General features: G+C 35.0%; 1 protein-coding gene and 1 pseudogene across 5 annotated transcripts in view; one reads left to right on the forward strand and one right to left on the reverse strand.

The window, feature by feature from the left end:
- RABGAP1 (RAB GTPase activating protein 1) overlaps positions 1-25,515 on the forward strand; it is a 155,861-nt gene that overhangs the window by 34,823 nt on the left and 95,523 nt on the right. For all 5 annotated transcript variants that reach the window (XM_076009019.1, XM_012771822.3, XM_012771823.2 and 2 more), the window contains 8 exons: positions 10,833-11,067; positions 11,793-11,997; positions 15,278-15,452; positions 17,637-17,794; positions 21,237-21,347; positions 21,734-21,800; positions 22,839-22,941; positions 23,842-24,011. In XM_076009019.1, the coding sequence (XP_075865134.1) occupies positions 10,833-11,067; positions 11,793-11,997; positions 15,278-15,452; positions 17,637-17,794; positions 21,237-21,347; positions 21,734-21,800; positions 22,839-22,941; positions 23,842-24,011 (1,224 nt within the window). The remainder of the gene's footprint in view (positions 1-10,832; positions 11,068-11,792; positions 11,998-15,277; positions 15,453-17,636; positions 17,795-21,236; positions 21,348-21,733; positions 21,801-22,838; positions 22,942-23,841; positions 24,012-25,515) is intronic.
- Positions 1,812-7,767, reverse strand: LOC142874347 (large ribosomal subunit protein eL42-like; annotated as a pseudogene).

Genomic DNA, 25,515 nt, shown 5'->3' on the forward strand with positions numbered 1-25,515 from the left:
CCTGGAAAATGAGTCTGAGGAAATTGTCTAGAAGATAGCATTGAAAGGTAATAAAATATGAAAAACCAGTGAAGAAACCTGAAAATTAAGATAAGAAGTACCAACATATATAAGTGTTTCATAAGAAGAAAATGAGAGAGAAGGAAATACTTGAGATAATAGTTGAATATTTTCCAGAAGTGATAAAAAACATAAATCCTCAGCTTCAAAGAACATAGTGCGTCCCATGGGGGATGGTAATGAAGCTGAGGAACATCATAACCAGAAGATAGTAAAAGGCTGAATGAAATTGACGTAGTACTTGTCCTCATGATGCTTATAGCTTAGGGTAGATGACAGTTTTTTTAAAAAAATCTTGTTACATGGGTTACATGGCCGGGTGTGGTAGCTCATGCCTGTAATCCTAGCACTCTGGGAGGCCAAGGTGGGCAGATTGCTCAAGGTCAGGAGTTCGAAACCAGCCTGAGCAAAAGCGAGACACCGTCTCTACTAAAAATAGAAAGAAATTAATTGGCCAACTAAAATATATAGAAAAAATTAGCTGGGCATGGTGGCACATGCTTGTATTCCCAGCTACTCGGGAGGCTGAGGCAAGAGGATCCCTTGAGCCCAGGAGTTTGAGGTTGCTGTGAGCTAGGCTGATGCCATGGCATTCTAGCTCAGGCAACAGAGTGAGACTCTGTCTCAAAAAAAAAAAAAAAAATCTTTTTATAGTTTCTACTAGTCTTTGTAACAAATTACCTCAAGATTCATTAGTTTAAAACAATTTATTATGATTTTGTGGATTAACTGGGTGGTTTTTGCTGATCTTGCTTGGGCTCATGCAGCTTAATTCATCTTGAGGGTTGGACCAAGACTGGGCTTGACTGGGATGGCTAGGCCTCCCTCTTTATGTAGTCTTTTGTCTTAGGCTTCTTCACAGCATGATGTCTTAGGGTAGGAGTAGCATTTGTAAGTCCTCTTAAGGCTGAGGCTTAGAAATTGTACCATGTTCTATTGTTCAAAGCAAGTCACAAGGCCAATCTAGATTCAAGGGTTTGAGTAAATATACTATACCTTTTGATGGAGGAGCTGTGGAGATTTTGTGGCCATATTTAATTCAACATTAATGTAGTTAAATGGATGCTATAATAAAGGTGAACAAAGTGTACTAAGGAACAGAGGATGGAAACCTAATTCAGCTAGAGGGAAGAGTCAGGGAAGGCTTCTTGGAATGGGTAGTGTTTTAGGTAAGCCCTTTAAAGAAAAGTGTTATGTGATGGTTAAGTTACAGAAAATACAGGTATTTTACTTAAAATATTTTGACAACTCATATTAAATTCTGAGAACTTTTCATAAAATCAGAACATGTGTTTTCTCCATCCTACCTGACAACTGTAAGTTCCTCCAAAGTAGGAATCTTTTTTTTTTTTACCAAACTTTGCAACTGGGTTTATTTTATTTTGTTTCACTTGTTTATTTATATTCCAGAATATTGGCTGGGTGCAGTGGCTCACGCCTGTAATTCTAGCACTCTGGGAGGCTGAGGCAGGAGAATTGCTTGAGGTCAGGAGTTCGAGACTGAATATTACAAGGGTACAGATGTTTCGGTTACATATATTGCCTTTGCTCAACCAAAGTAGGAATCTTAGCTCTTCCTCAAAGATGCTGTGTAAATGTTAGTTGGGGGTATATTGTTGAGCTAGTATTTCTTAGGTAGAAAGGTTAGAGAATTTTTTTTTAATATCATTGTATTTATTTCCATATAGGTAATTTTTGTATAACTTCAACATTTTCTCCTCAAAATTAAAGGACAAAAAGAGTCCCAAAGTTTAGAACTGGATCACTTGGACTTGACTTTTCTTATCTCCTCCCAGTTCAAAATGCTTACATCTCTTAATGGCCATCCTCTTGGATCTGCAGTTAGGCTACACATTCCAGCCTTAGCACAGTCTTCTGTGTGGTTTTAGCCTTCTTCTGGAAAATTGGCTTTGTCTGCCCACCATAGCCACTGTGCTTCTGATCATAGCGCCTCTTTCCCTGGGCATACAGGGAATCCTTGCCCTTCTAATACTGTGTCACTTTGTGAGGTTGATGCTTGCCACACTTCTTACAGAAAGTTCTTTGGGTTTTAGGTACATTGACTGTCTTTACTGTAGAATGAAATCGGGAAACTTGGCGTTCACAACCCTTGCCTCCCGCTGCTCGTGCTCTAGAGAATTTTTTAAACTCTTTAATCCTGGTAGTTTTCTTCTTTAAAAATATAATTGACATTATTTTGTTGGAAGGAAGTTGCCAAGCTGTATTAAAATAGCTAGCAAATGACAGAAGTCACTCCATCTCACTTAGTAATGACTAATCTTTTGACTCAGTTTGCGGTATTACTTGTTTTAGAATCTGGTAATCTTGTCCTCTGTAATGCAGATGTTTTATTCAGCAAGCAAAATTATTGAACCATGAACTCAGCTTATTTAAAGAGGTGAGAGTGGTAGTGGTGGAGACACGTCAGTAAATATGTCATCATGATACAGTTCCTCATGTGCTAAAACATAGGTATGAGCAGACCTGTGTGAGAACATAATTGTTGCCTGAAGGGAAAAAAGAAGAGTTATCTACCATAGGTAACGGTTGAGCAAAGCCTTGAAGAATTAAGAATGTCCCATAAAAAGAAGTGAGTCTGTGGCATGTGGTAAGATGTAGAAGCTTGAAAAGGTATAGAGTTAGGACTATGGCAAATAGTATAATTGATTGTTTGCTTTCCTTTTTCTCCCAAGATGCAAGTAGCCTTTTTCATTTGTTTTCTTTAATTATAAAAATGTGTGTTTGATACAGAAAATCAGACTATAAGAAAAGTAAGTAAAACCCAGCCCATAATCTCATTATTTAGTGAAATTGTCTTTCTTCAGTTGACTTTTCAGGATGATTCACAAGCTTCTGTTTCTCTCCTTCCTTTTGTTATTTTAAAGTAATGTTAGTAATTCCTGTTGGTGACTTTAGATTGTTTTTTGGTCCTTCGTAGTTAAAGAGATGAATAATCAGAACACCTACAGTTTATAACATGAAGCACAAACAAATTTGGTGATTTATCAAAGATAACAGAATGAGTATCTGAACTGATTTGAGATTACTAATTAAATCTTCAAGTATCCACATTGGACTTTTGGTTATTTTGTGCCTTACATTCCAAAAAAACTAAGGTTTATATATTAAATACATATTTCCTAATTGCTCAACTTTTACACTGAACCTGAGCACAATTGCTCAGTTTGAACCATTTTCATTTATATTTTCACTGCAGTAGGAGAGAAATAATAGGAATTGCAGATCATCGGAAATTCGTCTTTAATTTTCTGATCATTTAGGAATTTCTCAAGCACAAACTGTTACCTGTTTTCTTGAGGGCCTGAATAAACCCCCAGAATATCCCCCAAACTGTCTAAAGTAGCTTCGTATAACTGGCAAATCAAGTGGGGCCCAGTTGGTATTGTTGCAGTGAAGGGAAACGGGCTATAAAATTAGAAGTAGAAAATTGAGACCAGGGAATGACTCTGAATGTTGCTTTTGGAACATTTTGTCATCTGGTTCTATAAATACAGTTTTGCTCTCAAGGAAATAGACGTGTAGCCAATTCTACAATGTAAGTTATTACCTTTATTTGATATGTTTGGAAAGGACAAATGTTATTCTAATATGCTGCCTTTTGCACATGAAGAATATGTGGGTTAGGGTTCTCTGGACCATCCAAAGTTTTAAGTTATTATTTTTCAAATGTTAACTCTATTAGGTGGATTAGAGTTTATTTAAAGAGAGCTGAAAGTGAGATGGGGGAATACTAACACTTATTGGATGTTTACTAATTGGCAGGTACTGTGATGTCCGAATTAAATGAAATAATACTTGTAAAAAACACATGATACAGTGCCCAATAATCATTAATATCTCATCGAACCTTTCTAACAGTCCTGTGAGATAGATACTAATATCCTCATTTTAGAGATATTTGTGGCTCCCAAAGGTAACTTGCCCTCAGCTACAGAGTTAGTGTCAGAGTGATATCCCAAACCCAGGTCCAAGTATGGCTACTGAGTTCACTTGCACAGGCTACACACAGTATAGTCCTAAAGTGTGCCAGTCAAATAATCTATGCTGTGAATGGTGCCTCCTGGAGTTGTACAAGTTCTGAGCCCAGAGTTTTTGCTATCACCCTGCTTTGTAAGCAGAATTATAAGTAAATAATTCACTATACAATCTCCATCCTTGAAAACATATATGTCATTTGTTTATGGTACCTGCTATAGCTTCTTGGCCTTTTGGCTAAGAGGATGTGTGTGTGTTTATAGTACTTGCTGAATGCTAAATTGGCTACTTTATGCTTATTGTTTTCTTTCTCAGTTCAGGACTGTTTCCTAAAGAACTGTTCCTTCCTTTTAATGTAGATTACATGGAGATGAACACAAATCTAAATGTAACCTTTAGTTGTACTATTCATACATATTTGTTTTGCTTTTTTATCTTTATATTTGTGCTAAATTACATTAGAAGTCTTTATTGGACTTCAAAATAAAGAGTATTGTTTTTGCTTTGCAGTATACTCTTTGGTCTTGCTTAGTATTCTTATTGTAAATGTTAAACTTTAATGACACTTGCTAAGAATAATAGGAAATGATGGTATTTGTTTTTTAGTAGATAAAGCTGAAATCATTCTAATTTTTTTAAATAGTAAACCAAAATTTGTAGGATATCCAGTATCCAAATTGGATAAAATCATACTGCTTTGGATTCCATTCTTTGCATTTATAAAGTTGAGTTTAGGAAACATGTATTTTAGATGTACTCTGTACCAGTTACTGTCTGAAGCTTTGAGGATGTAAAGATAACTTAAGAAACAGTCTCTGTCTAGTCTAGTTCAAGGGACCAACTAAACAAATATTTTCTAAAACAAATAGTAATGCCAGAATCAGCATGCATGATAATATTATGGTAGCCCTGAGGAAGGAGTGATTAAACCTTGTCTAGAGGGGTTAAGATCTCTCGGAGGAAATAACAGAATTTAAGGTTGGCCTTAAAGAGCACACAGGAGAAGGGGAATATGGCTTTATAGGAAAGGGAACAGTCTATGCAACGTATGGATGCTTGGAAGTTTATGGAGTGTCTTGGGAAAGTTGAGTAGTTTGATGTGACTAAGTGACTAGAAAGGTAGGTTGAGCAGAGTTGTGGAAAGACTCCTAGAACATACTTATGAATTGGGGCTTTATTCTGTGGGCATTGAGGAACCATGGAAGAATTTAAAAATAAGGGAGTACTTGATCAGAACTAAGATTTGCAATTATAACTTGAAGGGCCATATAAAAGAGAGGAGAGAGAAAGAAGGCAGGGAAACTTCTAACTTTGCAGTAGGATTATATAAAATTAAAGAGGCTGTGCTAAGGTATTAGCTATGCAGAGAGATAGAAGAATGGAAACTTAACCAATTGAGCAAAGATCAGTAGAATTTGAATTGTGTGGAAATGAGAGAAGTCAAGGATAATTGTGATTCTTCCTTTGGCCATGGAAAGGGTAATACAGTTTATTGATTAAAAAAAGATCAGCCATTGAGTTAAGTTTTAGAGTAAATTTTGAGTGTTCAGCTGAAGGTATCCAGTAGATAGTTGAGGAAGGGATTTTAGATATAGATTTGGGATTGTTTGTATATTGTTGGAAGTAGATACCATTTGGTGGCACAGGAGAGTATATAACGTGAGGCTAATGTCAAAGACAGGATCCTGGATGAACACCTTTTGAGGGGCAAATAGAAAAAAAACAATTGTGTTCTTAAATTGCATCTTTTATGGAAACCATATTTTTTCTATTTTAAGTCAAGTTTATTGAGGTGAAATTTACACAAACACAACCCTGTTAGGTGTGCAGATCTGAGTTTTAACAAATGTAAACTCTCATGTAACCGCCAACACAGTCAAGATAGGGAATATTTTCATAATTCAAAAAAATCCTTTGTGCCTGTCTGTAGTCATTCCTCTACCCAACCCATTCCCAGTCCCTAGCAACCAGTATCTGATTTTCATCACTAAAGTTTTGCCTTTTCCAGAATATTAGGTAAATGGAATTATACAGTATATGTAGCTTTTGTGTCTGGGTTTTGTTTTTTTTGTTTCTTTGTGTGTTTTTTTTTTTTACATAAACTAATGCTTTTGAGATTAATTCATGTTATTGTGTGCATTAGTATTATAGTAGTTCATTCCTTTTTATTGCCGAGTAGTATTCCATTTTATAGATACATAGCAATCAGTTTGTTTATCCATTCACCAGTTGATAAACATTGGGTTGTATTCAGTTTTTGGTGATTATGAATAGTGTTACTATTAACATTTGCAAGCACGTCTTTGTGTAGACCTATGTTTTTATTTTTATTGTGTAAATACCTAGAAGTGAGTCATATAAGTGTAATATTAATATTTAAATTTATAAAACCTTATAAAAACGACTCATGTGATTATACCATTTTGCATTCCCACCAGTGGTGTGTCAGAGTTTTCCAGTTGCACCACTTTGAGTTGCCAGCCCTGGGTTTGCCAGAGTTGTTTTATTTTGAATTTTAGCCATTTTTATAGGTGTATAGTAGCATCCTGGTTTCAGTTTCCTTAATGGCTAATGCTGTTCTGATGTTGAGTTTCTTTTCATATGCTTATTTGCCACCTGTATTTCTTCTTTGGTGAAATGCCTTTTTTTTTTTTTTTCCTTATTGGGTTGCTTGTTTTCTTATTATTGAGTTGTGAGAGTTCTTTATATATTCTGAACACAAGTCCTTCATCAGATGTATGATTTTCAAATATTTTCTCCAAGTCTGTGGCTTGTCTTGTCGTTGTCTTAACAGTTTCTTTTGAACAGAAGTTTTTAATTTTGATAAAGTCCATTTTCTCAAGTTTTCCTTTTATGGTTCATACTTTTCGTGTCCTAAGAAATCTTTGTTTCCTAAGATCACAGAGAGTTCTCCTATGTTTTCTCTGTAAGTTTTATAGTGTTAGGGTACATTTACGTCTGCACTCCATGTTGAGTTAATTTTTACATATGATGTGAAATACTAGTTGAGATTCATGTTCTTGCATATGGTTTTCAGGTTAATTGTTCTACACCATTTGTTCCTTTATTACTTTTCTGTAGTGCATTACCTTGACAACTTTATTGAAAATCACTTGGCCATATATGTGTGCATCTTGTTTCTGGACTCTATACTGTCCATTGATTTGTGTATCTGCCTTTTCATTAATACCACAATATTTTGATTGCTTTACCTGAAACTACATTTATTTTAGAGCTGATTGTGGTGTCTGTTATGAATGCTGTTGGTAGCAAGGAAGAAAAAAACCCTTCTAATAGAGGGTTTATTTTTCTGCTATAACAGGAAGTCTGGATATAAGCAGTTGCTAGTTTGTTTAAGTTACTCACCTATACTAAAGTCAACAAACTGTACCCTACTGGTGTATGCTGGCCTGCCACCTGTTTCCGTAAATAAAGTTTAATTGGAACATAGCCCTGTTTGTTTGTTTACAATGTTTATGGTGGCTTTCCTGCTACAAAGTCTGAGTTCAGTAGTTGCAACAGACACTATATGTATATGGCATGCAAAGCCTAAAGTGTTTATTGTGTAGCCCTTTATAGAATAAGTTTTTTAACTCCTGATCTGTATCATTAATGACCCAATTTCTTTCATCCATTAATTCATTTTTGGCTTATTGACTTTTCTTACGTCACCTCATTGTCATCGGATGTCCAACATGGTTCCATATTCATATTCCAAGACAAGAAGAAAAGGGATAAGGAGATGGCACTAGTCAATGTTTGTTTCTTTTATTGAGAAAAGCAACAGTCTTCCAGAAGCCTCCCCAGCCAACTTCTGTTTATATCTCAATCGCTAAAATTGTTATATGGTAAACCATAACTGTAAAAGAGGTTGAAAACTGAATACTGACTTTCCTAGACTCTCTAGTGGAAGTAGGCAAATGCCAAGTCTCAGCCAGTCCTTTTATCATGACATGCCATTGATATTAGAAATTAAATGAACTATGTAAGTTCCTAGTCCAGTAATTCTCAAACTGTATTGCATAAGAACATCTCAGGGGATGCTTGTTTAAAATGTAGATTCTTGGTGCCCATCAACAGAGTTTTTCTTAGATGGAGCTAAAGGATGTACATTTTCAGAAAATGCCACAGATCATTTTGATGCCTGCGCGGACCTTCTGAAAAATAACACAATGGCATTTTAGTTGGGATTTTTGATGTGGGGCAGTGTTTTTTGTTCCTGGTTGTATTATCAAAATTGCCTGTGGAGGTTCTTAAAAATGCATATGCCCAGGCTTTCTCTGGGAAACTGATTTATTTGTGGAGGTGGAAGGTGAAGGACAGAGGGAAGAACAAGTATTTGAATTTTAGCTTACTAGTAATACTGGTGATTCTGTTGCACAGCCATGGTTAACAATCATTAATCTATGATTGTCAGAGTGCGGTCCCCAGACTAGCAGCCTTGCTGTCTCCTGGAAACTTTTTAGAAATGCAAATTATCAGGCCCCACCCAAGACTTGCTCAATGGGCAACTCAGGTAGGGCCCAACTGTCTGTTTCAACAAGCTCTCCAGGTGATTGTATTGCAAACCAAAGTTTAAGAACCATGAAAGGCATTGCTGACTGTTTCCAGCTTTGCCTAGACAAAATTAATTGACTGTCACCACAAAACTTAATTGATTAAAGTATGTGTACTCCTACATTGTAATGCAGTAATTTTGGAATTGGATTGAACATTCACAAATGATCTACTACAGTAATTGCTGTGTACTGTATTTGACCTAATTATCCAAGACATTTGTTAAGTTACTATTTTTAAACAGCTCTTGATAATCAACAGTTTTGTGTTTACACATTACTTTTTCCTAGCTTTTAAGGAAGAGTTAAGGAAATTGAATACAGTTCTTATATTTATAAAATTTATAAACTAGGGAAGGTAAGGTAAAAATGCATGAACACAAAAGATAAACGTATAAACCTGTTTTCTTTCAGAGTTAGCTATATTTCTGTGATTGGTGAATATATTACAATGTAGACAACCTATCTAACATAAATTGGATATACTTAGCTCATATCCCAAAGAGCAAAAGAGTACTTCATAGGATGTAAAATATGTCTTTCTTCAATTCAGTTTGCCTTCCCAATTGTAATTATTAATTGCTTCAACATGGGCTCTAATATCTTCTCTCCATTGGATTATAGGAAGCTGTAACTCTCCTATATGTTTTTTCTCCTTACCCTTGAAAAAGTTAGTTTAGATTCATTTGGGCTATCTTTTGCTTACTCCAGGTGATACAGTATTTCTTCTCTAGTTTTGAGAAAAGAAGTTAATTGGAACAAAGCTCTGGTTTGATATTTAGATACCTAAAAAGCTTTTTAGGCCAGGCACAGGAACATGTGCCTATACTCCTAGCTACTTGGGGAGACGGAGGCAGTAAAATCACTTGAGCCCAGGAGTTCAAATCCAGCCTGGGCACATAATGAGACCCTGTCTTTAAGAACAAAAAAAGTTTTAAAGCAGAACTTCTGAAAAAAGAAATTCAGTTGCAGTTGTGGTGTGTAGAATCAGGCTTAACAAAGAGTTAAAATTACTAGACCCATTTGTAGTTTCATTAGCAATAACTCCAAATATAAAATGAAGTTCACAGAAACAAAAGTTGTCATTGAGGCAAGAGGCCTTTATTTCCAAGGCAAGAGTAGTTTGAAGAGTGAGGATTTCCTTGGTAAAATGTTGGCAAAAAAGACTTGACTGTTTCTCAGTCATAATTTACAGCCCCAAGAGACTTGAAGTTTATAGAGTTATGAAAACTCAAAATAATAAAAATGTTTTAACTGGAATTCTTGGTAGCCCAGAGGTACCTCTATTGCTGGAATTTTGCTTCCTGTGTTAATTTTACTGCGTAGACCTCATTGTTAAAGATGGTTTCATAGCCCCACCCATTTTAACTTTTTGTCAGATTTTAGTCTTCAGAAAGCCTTCTAAGTCCATCCCCCTCTTTTTCTCATGACTTCCTTTTTCTAACTAAATTCTTTCATTAATTTTTCTAGTATTTCTTGAATAAGCATTAGTGGTAGTGCTGGATCACTTGTCATTTGTCATTTTCCTTAGCATTGGGCAGTCTCCACTTGATTTTACACTCATTTACTTGTTGAGCAACTAATAATAAGCCATCATGACTCTAAAAAAAAAACTAACTTGCCATTATTCAAATAGAGTGCTTTTATTCTTTAGGACTGTTTTATACATCTCATCTTCATTTAAGTTTCTCAGAAATTTAAGAGAACTTGTTAATTTCAGAGACGTATCACTCAGAAATAAAGGAGACTTAGAGCATGAGTGGTAAAATAAATGTGGAAATTTATTACCTAATAGATATGTTTCTTTTGATAACTTTTGGAAGCAAGCACATTTTTCCTCTGTTCTTAAGGGTAAGAGAAGCTGCTAAAGATATTTCTCTTAAAAGTATTATTTCCCATCAGACAAATAAAATTACAAATATTTTAATTGTTGGTAGTTTAGGACATTGTAGGAAACTTTAATAACATTGGCAGGCTATCACATGTATTTCTGAGTATTAGTCTCAATTTCACTATGTACTTTTTCATGAAAAACTATGAATTAAGAGAGCAGCTACAGCGCTTATTTGTTGCAGATCTTGATTTATTCTATTTTGAAAAAACATTCAGATACCTTTATCAAAAGAAATGCTAATGATTACTTTTAGAATGTGGACCCATTTTAATCAGTACTGGCCTCTCTTTCTCACTTTGCTGATTGCTTGTATTTATGACCTTTAGATTGTAGGGAATGGAAGTGAACAACAGCTGCAAAAAGAGCTAGCAGATGTGCTGATGGATCCTCCAATGGACGACCAGCCAGGGGACAAGGAGCTTGTGAAAAGGTCACAACTGGATGGTGAAGGAGATGGGCCGCTTTCTAGTCAGCTCTCAGCTTCGTCTACCATTAACCCTGTGCCATTAGTAGGGCTCCAAAAACCAGAGATGAGCCTGCCAGTGAAACCTGGACAAGGAGGTTAGGATTGCTGCATTGCTTGAATAACTGAAGGTTATTGTTTTTAATATTTGAGTGTCCACCCTATACCAGGTTTGGTTCAGAGCAAACATAAACCATTATCTGTATTCTTAAAAATCTCCAGATTTTTTATTTTAGGATGGAAAATATTAAGGGATGGAAATATTAAGGGATGGAAAATATTTTAGGATGGAAAAATACTAAATGTGTATTTCACCTAAATGTAAATTTATAAAGTCAAGACAAATTAGAAGCAGAAAAGTAAATCAGATCTGAATCTGATTGGGATTGACTCTATAGCAATACAGGTTGAGGAGCTCTTATCTGAAATGCTTGGGACCAGAAGTGTTTCAGATTTCAGATTTGTTTTCGATTTTGGAATATTTACATTACACTTACTGGTTAAGCATCCCAAATTCAGAAATTTGGAATCTCCAATGCTCTGGTGATCATTTCCTTTGAGCATATGTGGGCACTTAAAAAGTTTTGGATTTTGGATTCTTGAATAGATTCTTAAATTTGAGATACCCAATCTATACCTAAATCTTGATGTTTATGACAGAGTTCTGTGTGAGATTTCTGGTTTCATGGGCATTTCTTGTGGGATATAGCAGATTATGTCATTATTACTTAACTTTAGAACCTAAATGTTACTTGCAGATTTTTACTTGCTTTTCATATATCAGCAAAATATCAGGGTGAAGATAATCATTTCCTCCTTTCAGATTCTGAAGTGTCAAGCCCTTTCACACCAGTAGCAGATGAGGACAGCGTAGTTTTCAGTAAATTAACTTATTTAGGCTGTGCCTCAGTAAATGCTCCTCGGAGTGAAGTGGAAGCCTTAAGGATGATGTCCATCTTAAGAAGCCAATGTCAGATTTCACTAGATGTAACCCTCTCAGTGCCGAATGTATCTGAAGGAATCGTAAGGTGAGACCAGCTTCTTGAAATATTTTTTTAAATTGCGTCAGATCTCCGACTTGCTGTTTTAGAAGGAAGTAGTAGTGCATAAAATACATAGTTATTTTATTCATGTTTAATTTATCTGGCACTCATGTCTTCCAAAGATTGTGACTTTCATGAAAAATGGTCACTCATTTGTAAGTTTTTTATACTCTCCACACTCTAATCATGGGTAGCACATTAGAAATTTAAATGTTTTGAGAGTAAATGAAATGTATTGACCTGAGAGTCTGCCTGACAAATTAATTTATATTTTCTATGTTCTTTCAGTGAAAATACTGGCTGGACATATTAGTTCAAAATGGCATTTCATGTTGATTTTGGAAATTATAAAAATTTATTGGTAAATGTTAATTATGCCAGTGCAGTCCCTTAAATTTTTTTTTTTTTTCTTTTTGAGACAGTCTCACTCTGTTGCCCTGGCCAGAGTGCCATGGCATCAGCCTAGCTCACAGCAACCTCAAACTCCTGGGCTCAAGGGATCCTCCTGCCTCAGCCTCCCCGAGTAGCTAGGACTACAGGCATGTGCCACCATGCCTGGCTAATTTTTTCTATATATATTTTTAGTTGTCCAGTTAATTTCTTTCTATTTTTAGTAGAAATGGGGTCTCACTCTTGCTCAGGCAGGTGTCGTACTCCTGAGCTCAAAGGATCCACTTGCCTTGGCCTCCTAGAGTGCTAGGATTACAGGTGTGAGCCACCGTGTGACCAGCCAGTCCCTTAATTTTTTTTTCTTTTTTTGAGACAGAGTCTCACTTTGTTGCCCAGGCTAGAGTGAGTACCGTGGCATCAGCCTATCTCACAGCACCTTCAAACTCCTGGGCTCAAGCGATCCTTCTGCCTCAGCCTCCCGAGTAGCTGGGACTACAGACATGCGCCACCATGCCCGGCTAATTTTTTCTATATATATTAGTTGGCCAATTAATTTCTATTTTATAGTGGAGACGGAGTCTTACTCTTGCTCAGGTTGGTTTCAAACTCCTGAACTCAAACGATCTGCCCTCCTCGGCCTCCCAGAGAGCTAGAATTACAGGCGTGAGCCACCACGCCCGGCCCAGTCCCTTAATTTTTAAGATGAGAAAACTGAAGCAAAGAGTAGCCTCTAGAACTGGCTATTGTTTATACTAACTAGAACAAATAACACCAGTTATGGATAACCAGTCAGATATCTGTATCAACCAGCTAATGCAGAATTGCTAAATAATCTGTTGAATGCAGCTAAAATAAAATAACTTTTTTCCCCTTTTACTAAAAATACATACTTATTTCAAAAAAATTGAAACACAAAAAAATTTTTTTTTAATTCCCTTAATTCTACATGTCTATTAATACAGTTTACACCTTGGCTTATTAAAGTCCTATTTGTGTATTTATATGTATACATGTCCATCTGTGTGTATGTACCTACATGTGTATGTATATAATTATACAACTCTTAGAATCAACATTTTTAAACAGCAATGGAATTATATTATACAGACCATCTTGTAATATACTTTCTTCATTTAGTTTTATTTTGTAAACCTTTCCATATCAAATATGATTAAAAATTTTAATTTATGGTGGCACATGAATGGGTTGTAGATAAATAACCTATCTCTTAAGGTTTTTTCTTTTAATAATAAAAGCACTAATACTAATAGCTAATCCTAATTATTATATGGACACAAAAGTGCTTTATAAATGGGTATCTTTAAGCTCAATCTTTGTGGGCTGGTTTTTATTTCCTTAGGATAAATTCCTGGAAGTAGATTTACTGGGTCAAAGGTTGGCCCATTTTTATTGTTTTTGATACCTTGTTAAGTATCCATCTGGAAATATTGGTCCATTTTACATTTTTATTCACAGTATGTAGAGTATCTGTTTCTCAGTATCCTCAGAAGCTGTTCGAACTTTTAAGTTAAATAGTTAATCTGCCTATGTGAATTTTCTCTTAGAGTCTTTAAAGAACTGTTTCACAAAGACTCACAAATTGTATTTAACTCATATTCTAAATATTTCTTATTCAGTACTTACTCCACAACTGAAGTTACTTTGTTCTAATATATTTTAATTCTGTAAAAGAAGAAAACTAGTCTGCCTTGCTGCATATTTTCAGAGTTTTATGAAAGTGCTTTTGAACCTGAGTTAGATCCCCTTCCTATGTATTTTCATTATGAGCAGGGCCCTCTAGGCTTTCCCCATCAATGGCTTTGCCAAATGTAGTATTGAAATTGCATCATTTGTTTTTTTTTTTTTTTTTTTTTTTTTTTTTTTTTTTTGAGACAGAGTCTTGCTTTGTTGCCCAGGCTAGTGTGAGTGCCGTGGCGTCAGTCTAGCTCACAGCAACCTCAAACTCCTGGGCTCGAGCGATCCTTCTGTCTCAGCCTCCCGAGTAGCTGGGACTACAGGCATGCGCCACCATGCCCGGCTAATTTTTTATATATATATCAGTTGGCCAATTAGTTTCTTTCTATTTATAGTAGAGACGGGGTCTCGCTCTTGCTCAGGCTGGTTTTGAACTCCTGACCTTGAGCAATCCGCCCGCCTCAGCCTCCCAGAAAGCTAGGATTACAGGCGTGAGCCACCGCGCCCGGCCTGCATCATTTGTTTTTTTTACAACTTTCATAGGTGTGTCCTTAGTGCCCTGAACAGAGTCTACAGTGTTGTAGATATGACATAAATATTTGTTGAAGAAGTAGATTTTGAAATGAATTATATCTCTTTAATTTTTACTGAAAGACATCTTTTTGATTTTATTTATGGTCTTTTTTTTTTTTCTTGAGAGGTTAGCATTTTGTATAATCTCTCTTCCCTTATTTGCTATGAATCAAAAAATACATGTTTCACACTGAAAAGGAGCATGAGTTTTTTGTTTTTATTTTTTTAAAGAGCAGATTAGGACATTCTCTTAGGAGATAATCAGAAGCACAGCTTTAATGATCTATTTTGGTAGTCTAATTTACCCATTAATCTTTATTTAGTTACAGGCTGTATAAGAAATATGCTTATCGATATTGTTCATGTTTCTGCTTACCTCTCCAAAACGTGGGACTATGTAGTTTTCAGTAGCATGGAATTATGTTATCAGTAACTTCTGGAATCCACATATGACCTATTTATTAAAATTTAAAATTATGATTAGCATACCAAATACAGCCTGTATGATCATCTTGGTAGAAAGATGAGTCTCAAATACTAATATGAATAATAGTGCAGGGTGTTCAAAATTCCTCTAATCTCTTTATATCCTGTTTTTTTGGAACAGACTCTTAGATCCTCAGACAAACACTGAAATAGCAAACTACCCTATCTACAAAATTCTCTTCTGTGTCAGAGGCCATGATGGAACTCCTGAAAGTGACTGTTTTGCTTTCACTGAAAGTCATTACAATGCAGAGCTCTTCAGAATACATGTCTTCCGGTGTGAAATACAAGAAGCTGTAAGTCTTCAAGAGAAAACTGTCTGCAAACAAAACTTCACCTGTGCCCTCACTATGTTGAAAAATGTTTAGAGTATTTATTATGGTCACTCATAAGCCATATGAAATTCTCTGCTAATGCTTTGGTGATTCCAACCTGATGGGCTGAATTATATTAGGTTATTAAATATGAAATGTCCGATTTTGAATAAAAAGTTTAGTTTATTATATCTAAAACAAGAAGTAGTACAATTAAAGTATGTGCCTAAAGTATCGACACAGTTCTGCCGTCTTAATGATAGTTTTGCTCATGCCAGCAGCAGAGAAGCCTGGAGAGTGATTGGCGATGAAATCATGAAAGGCATTTTCCCCAGCTTGTTGAGAATTGAGTATTTTTCCTTGCAAGAACTGGTCCAACACCTGGAAGAAGCTGTAGTCAGTTGATGCAAGGTCTGGTGAATATAGTGGCAGACAAGAGTCTACAAGAAGTCCAGCTTCTATAGTTTGAGCAGCGTTGATTTATTGCAACATAGGTCTTGTGAGAGGATTGGCCTGTCTCTATTGACCAATTTCAGCTGCTGCTTCTCAAACATCCTCATCATTTTGTCCAGCTGGTTGTGGTAGGCATGTGCTGTAATAGATTGACCAGATTTCATGAAGCTGTAGTTGATAGTACCAGCACTGAACCACCAAACAGACACCAGTAGCTTTTTTTGATGAATATTCAGTTTTGAACTGTTTCAGCACTTCATCTTTATCCAGCCATTGTGCTGAATGTTGGTGATTGTCAAAATAATCCATTTTTCATCATATGTAATAATGTGGTGTAGATGGTTCACCCTTATGTCGTGACAGCAAAGAAAGGCAAGCTTCGAGATGATTTCTCTTCTGATGCTTGTTTAATTCATGCCGTACCCATGTATCCAGCTACTTACGTTGCCAATTTGTTTCAAATGGTCCAGTATTGTTGGAATAGCAATGTCAGACCTTTCTGCTAATTCACGTGTGGGTTGAGATGGATTTACTTCTACTATAGCTTTCGGGTCATCATTATCCACCTTGGTCTCAGGTCACCCACATGGCTTATTTACAAGGTTAAAATAACCAGAATGGAACTTCTCAAACCGTTGATATACATGCATCCATTAGCCACATCCTTCCCAAACACTTCATGATATTTCAAGCTGGCCATTTGCATTAGTTCCATGACAGAATTCATATTAAAAAAATAACACGAATTTTTGACTTATCCATGGTTTCACAAAAATTGCTCAAAAAAAATTTTTTTTGAAAGATAATCACAAGCCAAAATGTGCATTTGAAAGAATGAGGATCTTCCTTCACAATTAAAAAAAAAAAACCACATCTGTAATCCAAGCACTCTGGGAGGCCAATGGGGGCGGATTGCTCGAGGTCAGGAGTTCTAAACCAGCCTGAGCGAGACCCCGTCTCTACCAAAAATAGAAAGAAATTAATTGACCAACTAAAAATATATATACAAAAAATTAGCCAGGCATGCTGGCGCATGCCTATAGTCCCAGCTGCTTAGGAGGCTGAGGCAGTAGGATTGGTTGAGCCCAGAAGATTAAGGTGCTGTGAGCTAGGCTGATGCCACTGCACTCACTCTAGCCTGGGCAACAAAGTGAGACTCTGTCCTAAAAAAGTAAATAAATAAAAAACCAAGAAGTATCAAAGTGAAATGTCAGGAATATCAACTGCCAAACTTAGTACTTAAGGAAATCGGACATTCCATACTTAATAGCATAATAAATAAAACTAAAAGTTTGATTTAGCAGCAATAACAAAATTCCGATTAGAGTGTCAGAGGAGAATAATTGGTTACTTCTTTATTGGATTTGATAGGCATCCTCATTCTAACAGTGGCACATTTGCAAACCATTCTTTTAGAGCTAAACTTGTTAGGACTGTTTTTATTATAAATAGTATGTTCAGATAGTTTTTAACAGTTTAGGAAATGATTTCTCATTTGAATTTCTAGTGTTTACAATCATTGCTTTTTTAAAACCCCTTTTCTGGCCATTTTTAGTGTTGCTTGCTTTATAGGCCTAACAAATTACATAATGTTACCAAAAGAAATAAATGGGGGGAAGATGAATATCCCTCCCCCAAAGTATGTAACCTTCCAGCTTTAATAAAGTATTTTTTATCTTGTAACAGCCCATTTCCTAACATGTCTGGTTGTAGGTAAGCCGGATACTTTACAGTTTTGCCACTGCCTTCCGCCGTTCTGCAAAGCAGACCCCACTGTCAGCCACTGCTGCACCCCAGACTCCTGACAGTGACATCTTTACCTTCTCTGTGTCATTAGAAATAAAAGAAGATGATGGTAAAGGTTATTTTAGGTAGGGCATCTTATTTTATTCACTTTTTTTGAGTTTATATTAGCATGCTATATTATCTGTGGTTCAAGGGAAACTCTAGGTCAGATTATATAACTTTCATACCATAAAATGATTATTTTTATAGGGAGTCCTTTTAAAATTTAATACAGTGATAAAGGAAAAGAAGTAAATTTACAGAGGCAAAGTTTGAGGAATTTTAAAGCAATAAAAACATCTTCACATGGGAAACATTACTACCTTCTTTTAGTAAAACTCAAAGTAGCTGGCTGACTACTCATAAGAAATATGGCCAAAGCTAAGTTAGCTGGATTTGTTGCTTTGTTTTCTGATTTTGTTTGTTTTTGTTGTTTTAATAATCTACATATCTGAAGGCTTTTGAAATCAAGTTTTAACAATAAAGTGTATCTGAACACGCTGGAATGAGGTCTGTTTCTGAAGTCTAATCTTCTATATAGAATTAGAAATAACTGATTTTGGTTTTTTAGTAAAATGATAATTCTTTGAATGGTAAAAAGAATCCTAGTATAGAAATCAAAACTTAGGTTTAGTTTAATTATTGCTATATTTAACAATGTGAACTTTTCCAAGTTTCTTTATATCTGGCTTTTAAATTTAAGAAAAAAGAGTAAGGACTCATTCGTTAGGAAAACTGATAACTCTTGGTCTCCTTTCAGACTTTGGAATTGTCATGCCATCTGGTGGCCAATTTAGTGTGCAGTACAGATTCAACTTTGATTTGAGGCGTAAAATATGAGTCATTGTGCTCTGCTTTCTCATTAGATACATTTCTATTCTCAAAGCAATACTGTAAGCTAGTTCTTCCTACAGTATGCATTCCCTCCCTGGGAAGTGGGAATTATAATCTATGTACTTTCAAACAATTATTTTCCTTTTTAAAAAACAAAAGTTTCTTTAAACTTTTTTTGCTTTATTAAACATATTTATGTAGGTCTTATCTGTATGTTCTGATTATGAATAGGAAAGATTAAAATCTCTCCAAAGAGAAGTGCTAGGATAACTTTTCTTCTTTCTTAGATCAGGCATATTCAATGTGAAATGATCATAAACATCCTGTTCTATATGTCCTCATAGCAAGGTGATGCTATTACAGAAAATCCCTGGATGTTCACATTTGCTTTTCACATTTGTTAAGGCTTTGCTCTTTTTTTGCTACATGGTTTTACTGAATTTGTAATTTATAATAAATACTGTTGTGTTAACTTAATATAGTGATGAATTGATATTCCTTTGTCAGATTTGAACTTGTCAAATGCAGTTCCTTTTATGCAGTAATTCTATAAAATGTATGGGAATTTATCTACCTAAATAATCATTGAGATGTTCAAAGAATTATCAACATGTATGTTCTCCTTCATACTATATATAATAGTGAAATTAAAAAATAGAAATTAAATATTAGGGGAGTTGAAATATGGTATACCCATACAACTTATCACCAACCAAGAGATATTTATTTGTATGTGTAATTAACTATAGCACCACATTGATTGTGATTTTACCATAACACAAATATAGACAGTGTAGTGGGGAGAATTAATGTTCTTCTTCTCATTCCTGAAAAAGTATAACTCTTACATATTATAATTTGAAACCTGCTTCTCAGGTTAGCTCTTAGGAAGATAGAGCATTTTTATTTATACCATTCAAATCACTTGTGTTTTGTTTTATTTAATCTTACCACGCAGCTCCATGAGATGAATTGGGTAGTTGATGTTGTGCTTATTTTATAGGTAAATACAGGGAAATTAAGCTTGGACCTCAGTTTCTAAATTTATGTAGTAGGAATTAAATATTAAATTCCCCACACAGGTCCATTCAGTGACATAGTTACAGGACCAGAAATATAATCTAGGCCTCTGCCATTCAGTGAGATGAACATCCATTCATTATACTCTCCACTCTGCTCCCTGTTAATACAGCTCTGTAAATTCAAGATAACTTTATATCTGTGATGAGCTTATATTTATTTATACTTTAGCATCCACAGAGCATAGAGACCAGTGTATCTCTCACCAGTTGAAAATTCAGACTCATCCATCTCCTTATAGGTGAAAATTCTGTAAGCCACAAATATTTAAAAGTTTGGTGTGTAGTTTTCTTTGAACATGTCTGTCATTTTGAGACTCCTTTGCTAAAATTCTTTGATTTTCTAATCTAAGTGTTATAAAATATTCTTCAATTGGTTATAAGTGCAGAAAGGATTCAAACTCATATTTCTTCAGAGCTACTTTTTAGTTTGAATAGGTACTCAGAGCTTTCGTCTAGCCATGTATAGTGTCTACTAATGGTTCTATGGCCATTATCTTAAAGTTGTACAGAAATAAGATACAATTTACATTTATGGCTGGTTGGCTGATTGCCAGAGGCAGATGTTTTTACCTTTGAGAACAAAGGAGCTAGAGAAAATGGTGTGTGTGAAACTAGAGGATTATTTTGGTACACTGGCATTTTAGGAATATTTTCTTTCAACATTTTTATGAAACTTATATTCATTAACTGTATCATTAGTATTTTATACCTATTACACAGGTTTATAGTAAAATTATCACTGTATAGGGGAAGTGGTATGGCTTATTGTTGGCCATATCTTCCTTCTATTATTTTTTTTTTTTTTTTTTTTTTTTTTGAGACAGAGTCTCACTTTGTTGTCCAGGCTAGAGTGAGTGCCGTGGCGTCAGCCTAGCTCACAGCAACCTCAAACTCCTGGGCTCGAGTGATCCTTCTGCCTCAGCCTCCCGAGTAGCTGGGACTACAGGCATATGCCACTATGCCCGGCTAATTTTTTACATATATATATCAGTTGGCCAATTAATTTCTTTCTGTTTATAGTAGAGACGGGGTCTCGCTCTTGCTCAGGCTGGTTTTGAACTCCTGACCTTGAGCAATCCGCCCGCCTCGGCCTCCCAAGAGCTAGGATTACAGGCGTGAGCCACAGCGCCCGGCCCCTTCTATTATTTTTTAAAGATATCTTGTTTTGAAACTCAGAGGATCTGTGATTAAGTATCTTTTTCTTCATTATTTATTTAAACAAATGTAATAATTTATTTGTGTAAACCAGTTACCAAATATAAAGGAAACAAAATAAACATTTTTTTGAGTTCTGTATGCCAGATGCCATGCTAGATAGTTTAAAAACATCTAGTGTAATTTTGACAGCAACAAAAGGGAAAAACTAAAGCGACATTTTAGGGGGTGTAGCAGTGGTTTTGTTAGCTTTTATAAATGCTTTAAAAGCTTACCTGCAAATATCTACTGATATTTTCACATTAGGAAACACATAATGATTTTTTTTCTTTTTTGTTATTATTTGAAAACCAGGCACAGAAAAGAATCAGAGATTTGAGGTCTTTGTTTAAAAAAATTGTTCTAGTATGTGACAAGACAATACTTTGCAAAATTAATGAAACATGTTGGTCTACAGTGCAGTTCCCAAAGATAAGGACAGACAATGCTTTAAACTGCGCCAAGGAATTGATAAGAAGATTGTCATCTATGTGCAACAAACAACTAACAAAGAACTTGCCATTGAAAGGTAAGCATATTTAGTAAGTTTAGCTTAAATATAAATTTTGGTTTTTATCAATCTAAGGGAGTAGTCATACAGTATTCAAAAATGTATTTGCAGCATATTTTGTTCCCTAGGAAATTCTTTTGTTTATTGAGGTCAATGCTGCTTTACTTTGAAATAGCTCCTGTAAGTGTTCAGTTAGTATGCTAACTTCATCTATGTGGTAATAAAAGGCAAACAGAATTTGCTTATCTCAAATAAGGATGATTATTTTGGCAACACTAATTTATTGATAATTCTAGTAAGTGACCTTTTTTACTATTAGTAAGAATTTTTTTAAAAAGTAGCCTATTTTAAACTTTTCTTGTGTTATCTTTTTTTCCAAATTTATGTCAGTTCTTTTTTTACAGGTGTTTTGGTCTTCTCCTTAGTCCAGGAAAAGATGTCCGAAATAGTGACATGCACTTGTTAGATTTGGTAAGGGTTTCTTTTTGCTGGAAAGTTATACATTGTTTCCTCATTAAAGGTTGTTTCACTTTATTGCATCTAAATCTAATGTTGAAACATGTTTATGAAGGTGTTCTTATAAGGTATAAAACAATATACAAAGATAAGAAAATTTCCTTATTCCTGACTTACTATTTACAAGTCTGACCTTGGATAAGCCTCGGTGTCTTAACTATGAAGTGGTGACAGTTCTTCGTACTATTGAGTAAGGTTAATGTGAGAATCAAAGAGAAAATTTATCAGAGAATTCTTGGCAAACTGTCGTGTGCTTTACCAGCAGTAGATGGTATTAGTATTATTGCTACTATATGAAAATCTATTTTCAAAACTAAATATGTGGTACTTATTCACTTGACAAAAGAATTCAACAGAGGAGTTAGGTAGTCAATTCCCCTAATGTTTATACAATTTGATATGATTTATAAGCACTTACTTTATATATTACTTCAGGAACAATTGCATATATAATTGACACATCTTTTGTTTTTGTTTTTTGGGGATTTTTTCATTTGTTTTTTCAGATGGAACAAGACTCTTGCCCAGGAAGGCAGTGACACAGTCATAGCTCACTGCAGCCTCAAACTCCTGGCCTCAAGTGATTCTCCCATCTCAACCTCCCCAGTAGCTAGGACTACAGGCACCACCATGCCCAGCTAATTTTTTTTTTTTTTATTTAATTTTTTGTAGAGATAAGGTCTTGCCATATTGCCCAGGCTGGTCTCAAACTTCTGGCCTCAAGTTATCCTTCTACCTAGGCCTCCTAAATTGTTGGGATTACAGGCATGAGCCACCATACCAGTCCTGAGCCACACTGTGCCCAGCCCGCGTCTTTAGTCATAACTATGGTCATTCACATATACTCCTACCTTTTTAAAAAAAAAAAAATCTGATCCTCTTTTGTATTATTATATTTTTGCAACTCCTGTTTTTTAAAGGCAACAGGCAAGGTTGTTGTTAGCTGTGGTTACTTACTTTGGCATTAAGATTTATTTTTACTCTTTTCTTTAGGAATCTATGGGCAAAAGTTCAGATGGAAAGTCCTATGTTATTACTGGGAGCTGGAATCCAAAATCCCCACATTTTCAAGTCGTAAATGAAGAAACTCCTAAAGGTGATGCATATTGCAGACATCATTAACAGAAACATTAGTGCCAAGAAGATACCCAAACCTTAGGACAACTTGCTTGAACAGTATCCAGTGTTTACCTAGTTCTGTTGAATTATTAAATTTGATCTATAAACAAAGTATAATTTTTGCCCACTTATTTTCCCCTTCTCTTCATCTTTCCCTTGGCTTCTTCCCTTTCTTCCTATTTATATACTTATTTATTTACAAGCTCCTAAAGTTTTAATTTTTATAAAGAGATAATCTATGTACACACATGGTTAAAAATCTAAAGGATATATAGAGAAAAGTGAGTCTACTACCGTCCCCAGGTTCCCTCCCCAAAGGGTATCGTTTCTTGGGTAGCGTTTCAGATATTCTGTGCATAAACAAGTTTTTAAAAGATATTCCATATGACATTTAATGGCTGTATAATATTGCATCCTGAAAATGTAATGTTTATTTGCTTATGAGTGCCTCTTATTGAGCATTTTTCCTCTTCATTTTTTTTATTAATAGCAGTATAGATAAATGGATAAAGGTTATAAAAGATTCAAAAGTATAAGATACCATTGTTAACTAAGTTTAAAAGGTGAGAATTCTTTTTGGTGAGAGTGGCATAAAGAAGCCACATGCCAGTTTGGTAAAACAATCTGACAATATGTTTTTTAAGCTTGGAAGCATATATTGCTGTCACTTGCTAATTCCATTTCTAGGAGTCCACCTAAGAAAAGAATATTCAATAGAAAAAATGCTGAAAGTAGCAATTTATCTAATTATTTTAGATGTTTATTGATTGTTTACCTTATGATCTTCTGAAAGTATGTAATAAAAATAATTCTAATAATACAAGCAAATATGTTTCTGTCTTGTTTATTTGCTTCTCCTCCCTCTCTCTCTTTCTAGATAAAGTGCTGTTCATGACCACAGCTGTTGATTTGGTAATAACAGAAGTGCAGGAGCCTGTTCGATTTCTCCTAGAGACAAAAGTCCGTGTTTGCTCACCTAATGAAAGATTATTCTGGCCCTTCAGCAAACGTAGTACTACTGAAAATTTCTTTTTGAAACTAAAACAGGTACTATACTTTTCTATAAATACAGAAAAGGGAATAAGAGAGGATAAATCAGTTCTGTCGCTAATTTATCATTACTCTAAGCTGTCTGATCTTTTAAACAGTCATGCGTTTTAAATACATTAAGAACTTCTTTTAGCATTTCTTTTATGCAGATCTGCTAAAGACATAGTCTCTTAGACTCCTTTTCTGAAAATGTCTGTTTTTCACTTTCATTCCGATAAGATATTTTCACTGGATATAAAATTCTGGGTTGACCTATTTTTTCTTTCAGCACTTTAAAGATATCTTCATGCATTATTCTGGCTTCCATTGTTTTTGATACTGTTGTTCCTCTGTATGTGTTGTGTCATTTTCCTCTGGCTGCTTTTAAGATTCATTCTTTATCTTTGGTTTTCATACATTTAACTATGATATGACTAGGTGTGGTTTTATTTCTGTTTATGCTGCTTGGGATTTGCAGGGCTTCTTGAATTTTTAAATTTATGGGTTCTTCCCTCCCCCAACCAAACTTGGGGAATATCTGACCTATTGTATCTTTAGCTTTTTTTCTACCCATCTCTCTTTTCTCTTCTAGGATTCCAGTAACACATATTATAGATCTTTTAATATTATTCTGTACATCTCTGAGGCTCTTTTTTTTTTTCCAATCTTTTTTCTGTTTTCTTCAGATGGGATATTTTTTAGTAACACGTCTTCTCATTCACTGACATTTTTGTCATCTTTAATCTGCTATTATAGCCATTCAATGAATTTTTTTAAAAGTTTGGATTTTTTGTATGTTTGTTTCTAGAATGTCTGTGTGATTCTATTTTATAGTTTTTGTTTTCTCCTAAGATTTCCTATTCTTTCATTTTGAGCAGGTTTTCTTTTACATCGAACATAATTACAGTGTAGCTACTTTAGAAATTCTTGACTACTAATTCTCATGTATAGTGAATCACATTTTTCTGTGTCTTTATTTGCCTTGTAATTTTGGATTATGTGTTAAACATTTTAAGTGATATATTGTAGAGATTCTGGATTCTGTCATCGTCTTCTGAAGAGTACCAATTTGTTTTCTTTTTACTTTTAAGATCTGGCAATTAATTTGGTCAAAGTCAAACTTCAAACTCTGTCTTCCAGTGACAGCCCCTGAAATCTGTGTTCTATTCTTTTACCTTTTTTTTTTTTTTTTTGGTTCCCTGTTGCTTCCATTTTTGCTTTCCTTTATAGCAAAACTCCTTGAAAGAAATCAAGGTCACCAATGACATAAATTGCTAATCTGAACCCTTATCTTACTTGACCTGTCAGCAACATTTTATATAGGTGATTACTCCCTTTTCCTTAAGTATCTACCCCTCTTTCACTTAGTTTTCAGGGCATTTCAAGGTAAACATGTCCAAAAAGGTCTCATTATCTTACCCATCCCAAAATGCTCTACATACCAGCTTTTACTACCTCGTTTCGTGGGCATCTTTTAACAGTTACTCAGGCCAATAATTTTACTCTTTTATTTCTCACAGTC

The sequence above is a fragment of the Microcebus murinus genome, chromosome 12 (assembly GCF_040939455.1).
Source record: "Microcebus murinus isolate Inina chromosome 12, M.murinus_Inina_mat1.0, whole genome shotgun sequence".
NCBI lineage: Eukaryota > Metazoa > Chordata > Mammalia > Primates > Cheirogaleidae > Microcebus > Microcebus murinus.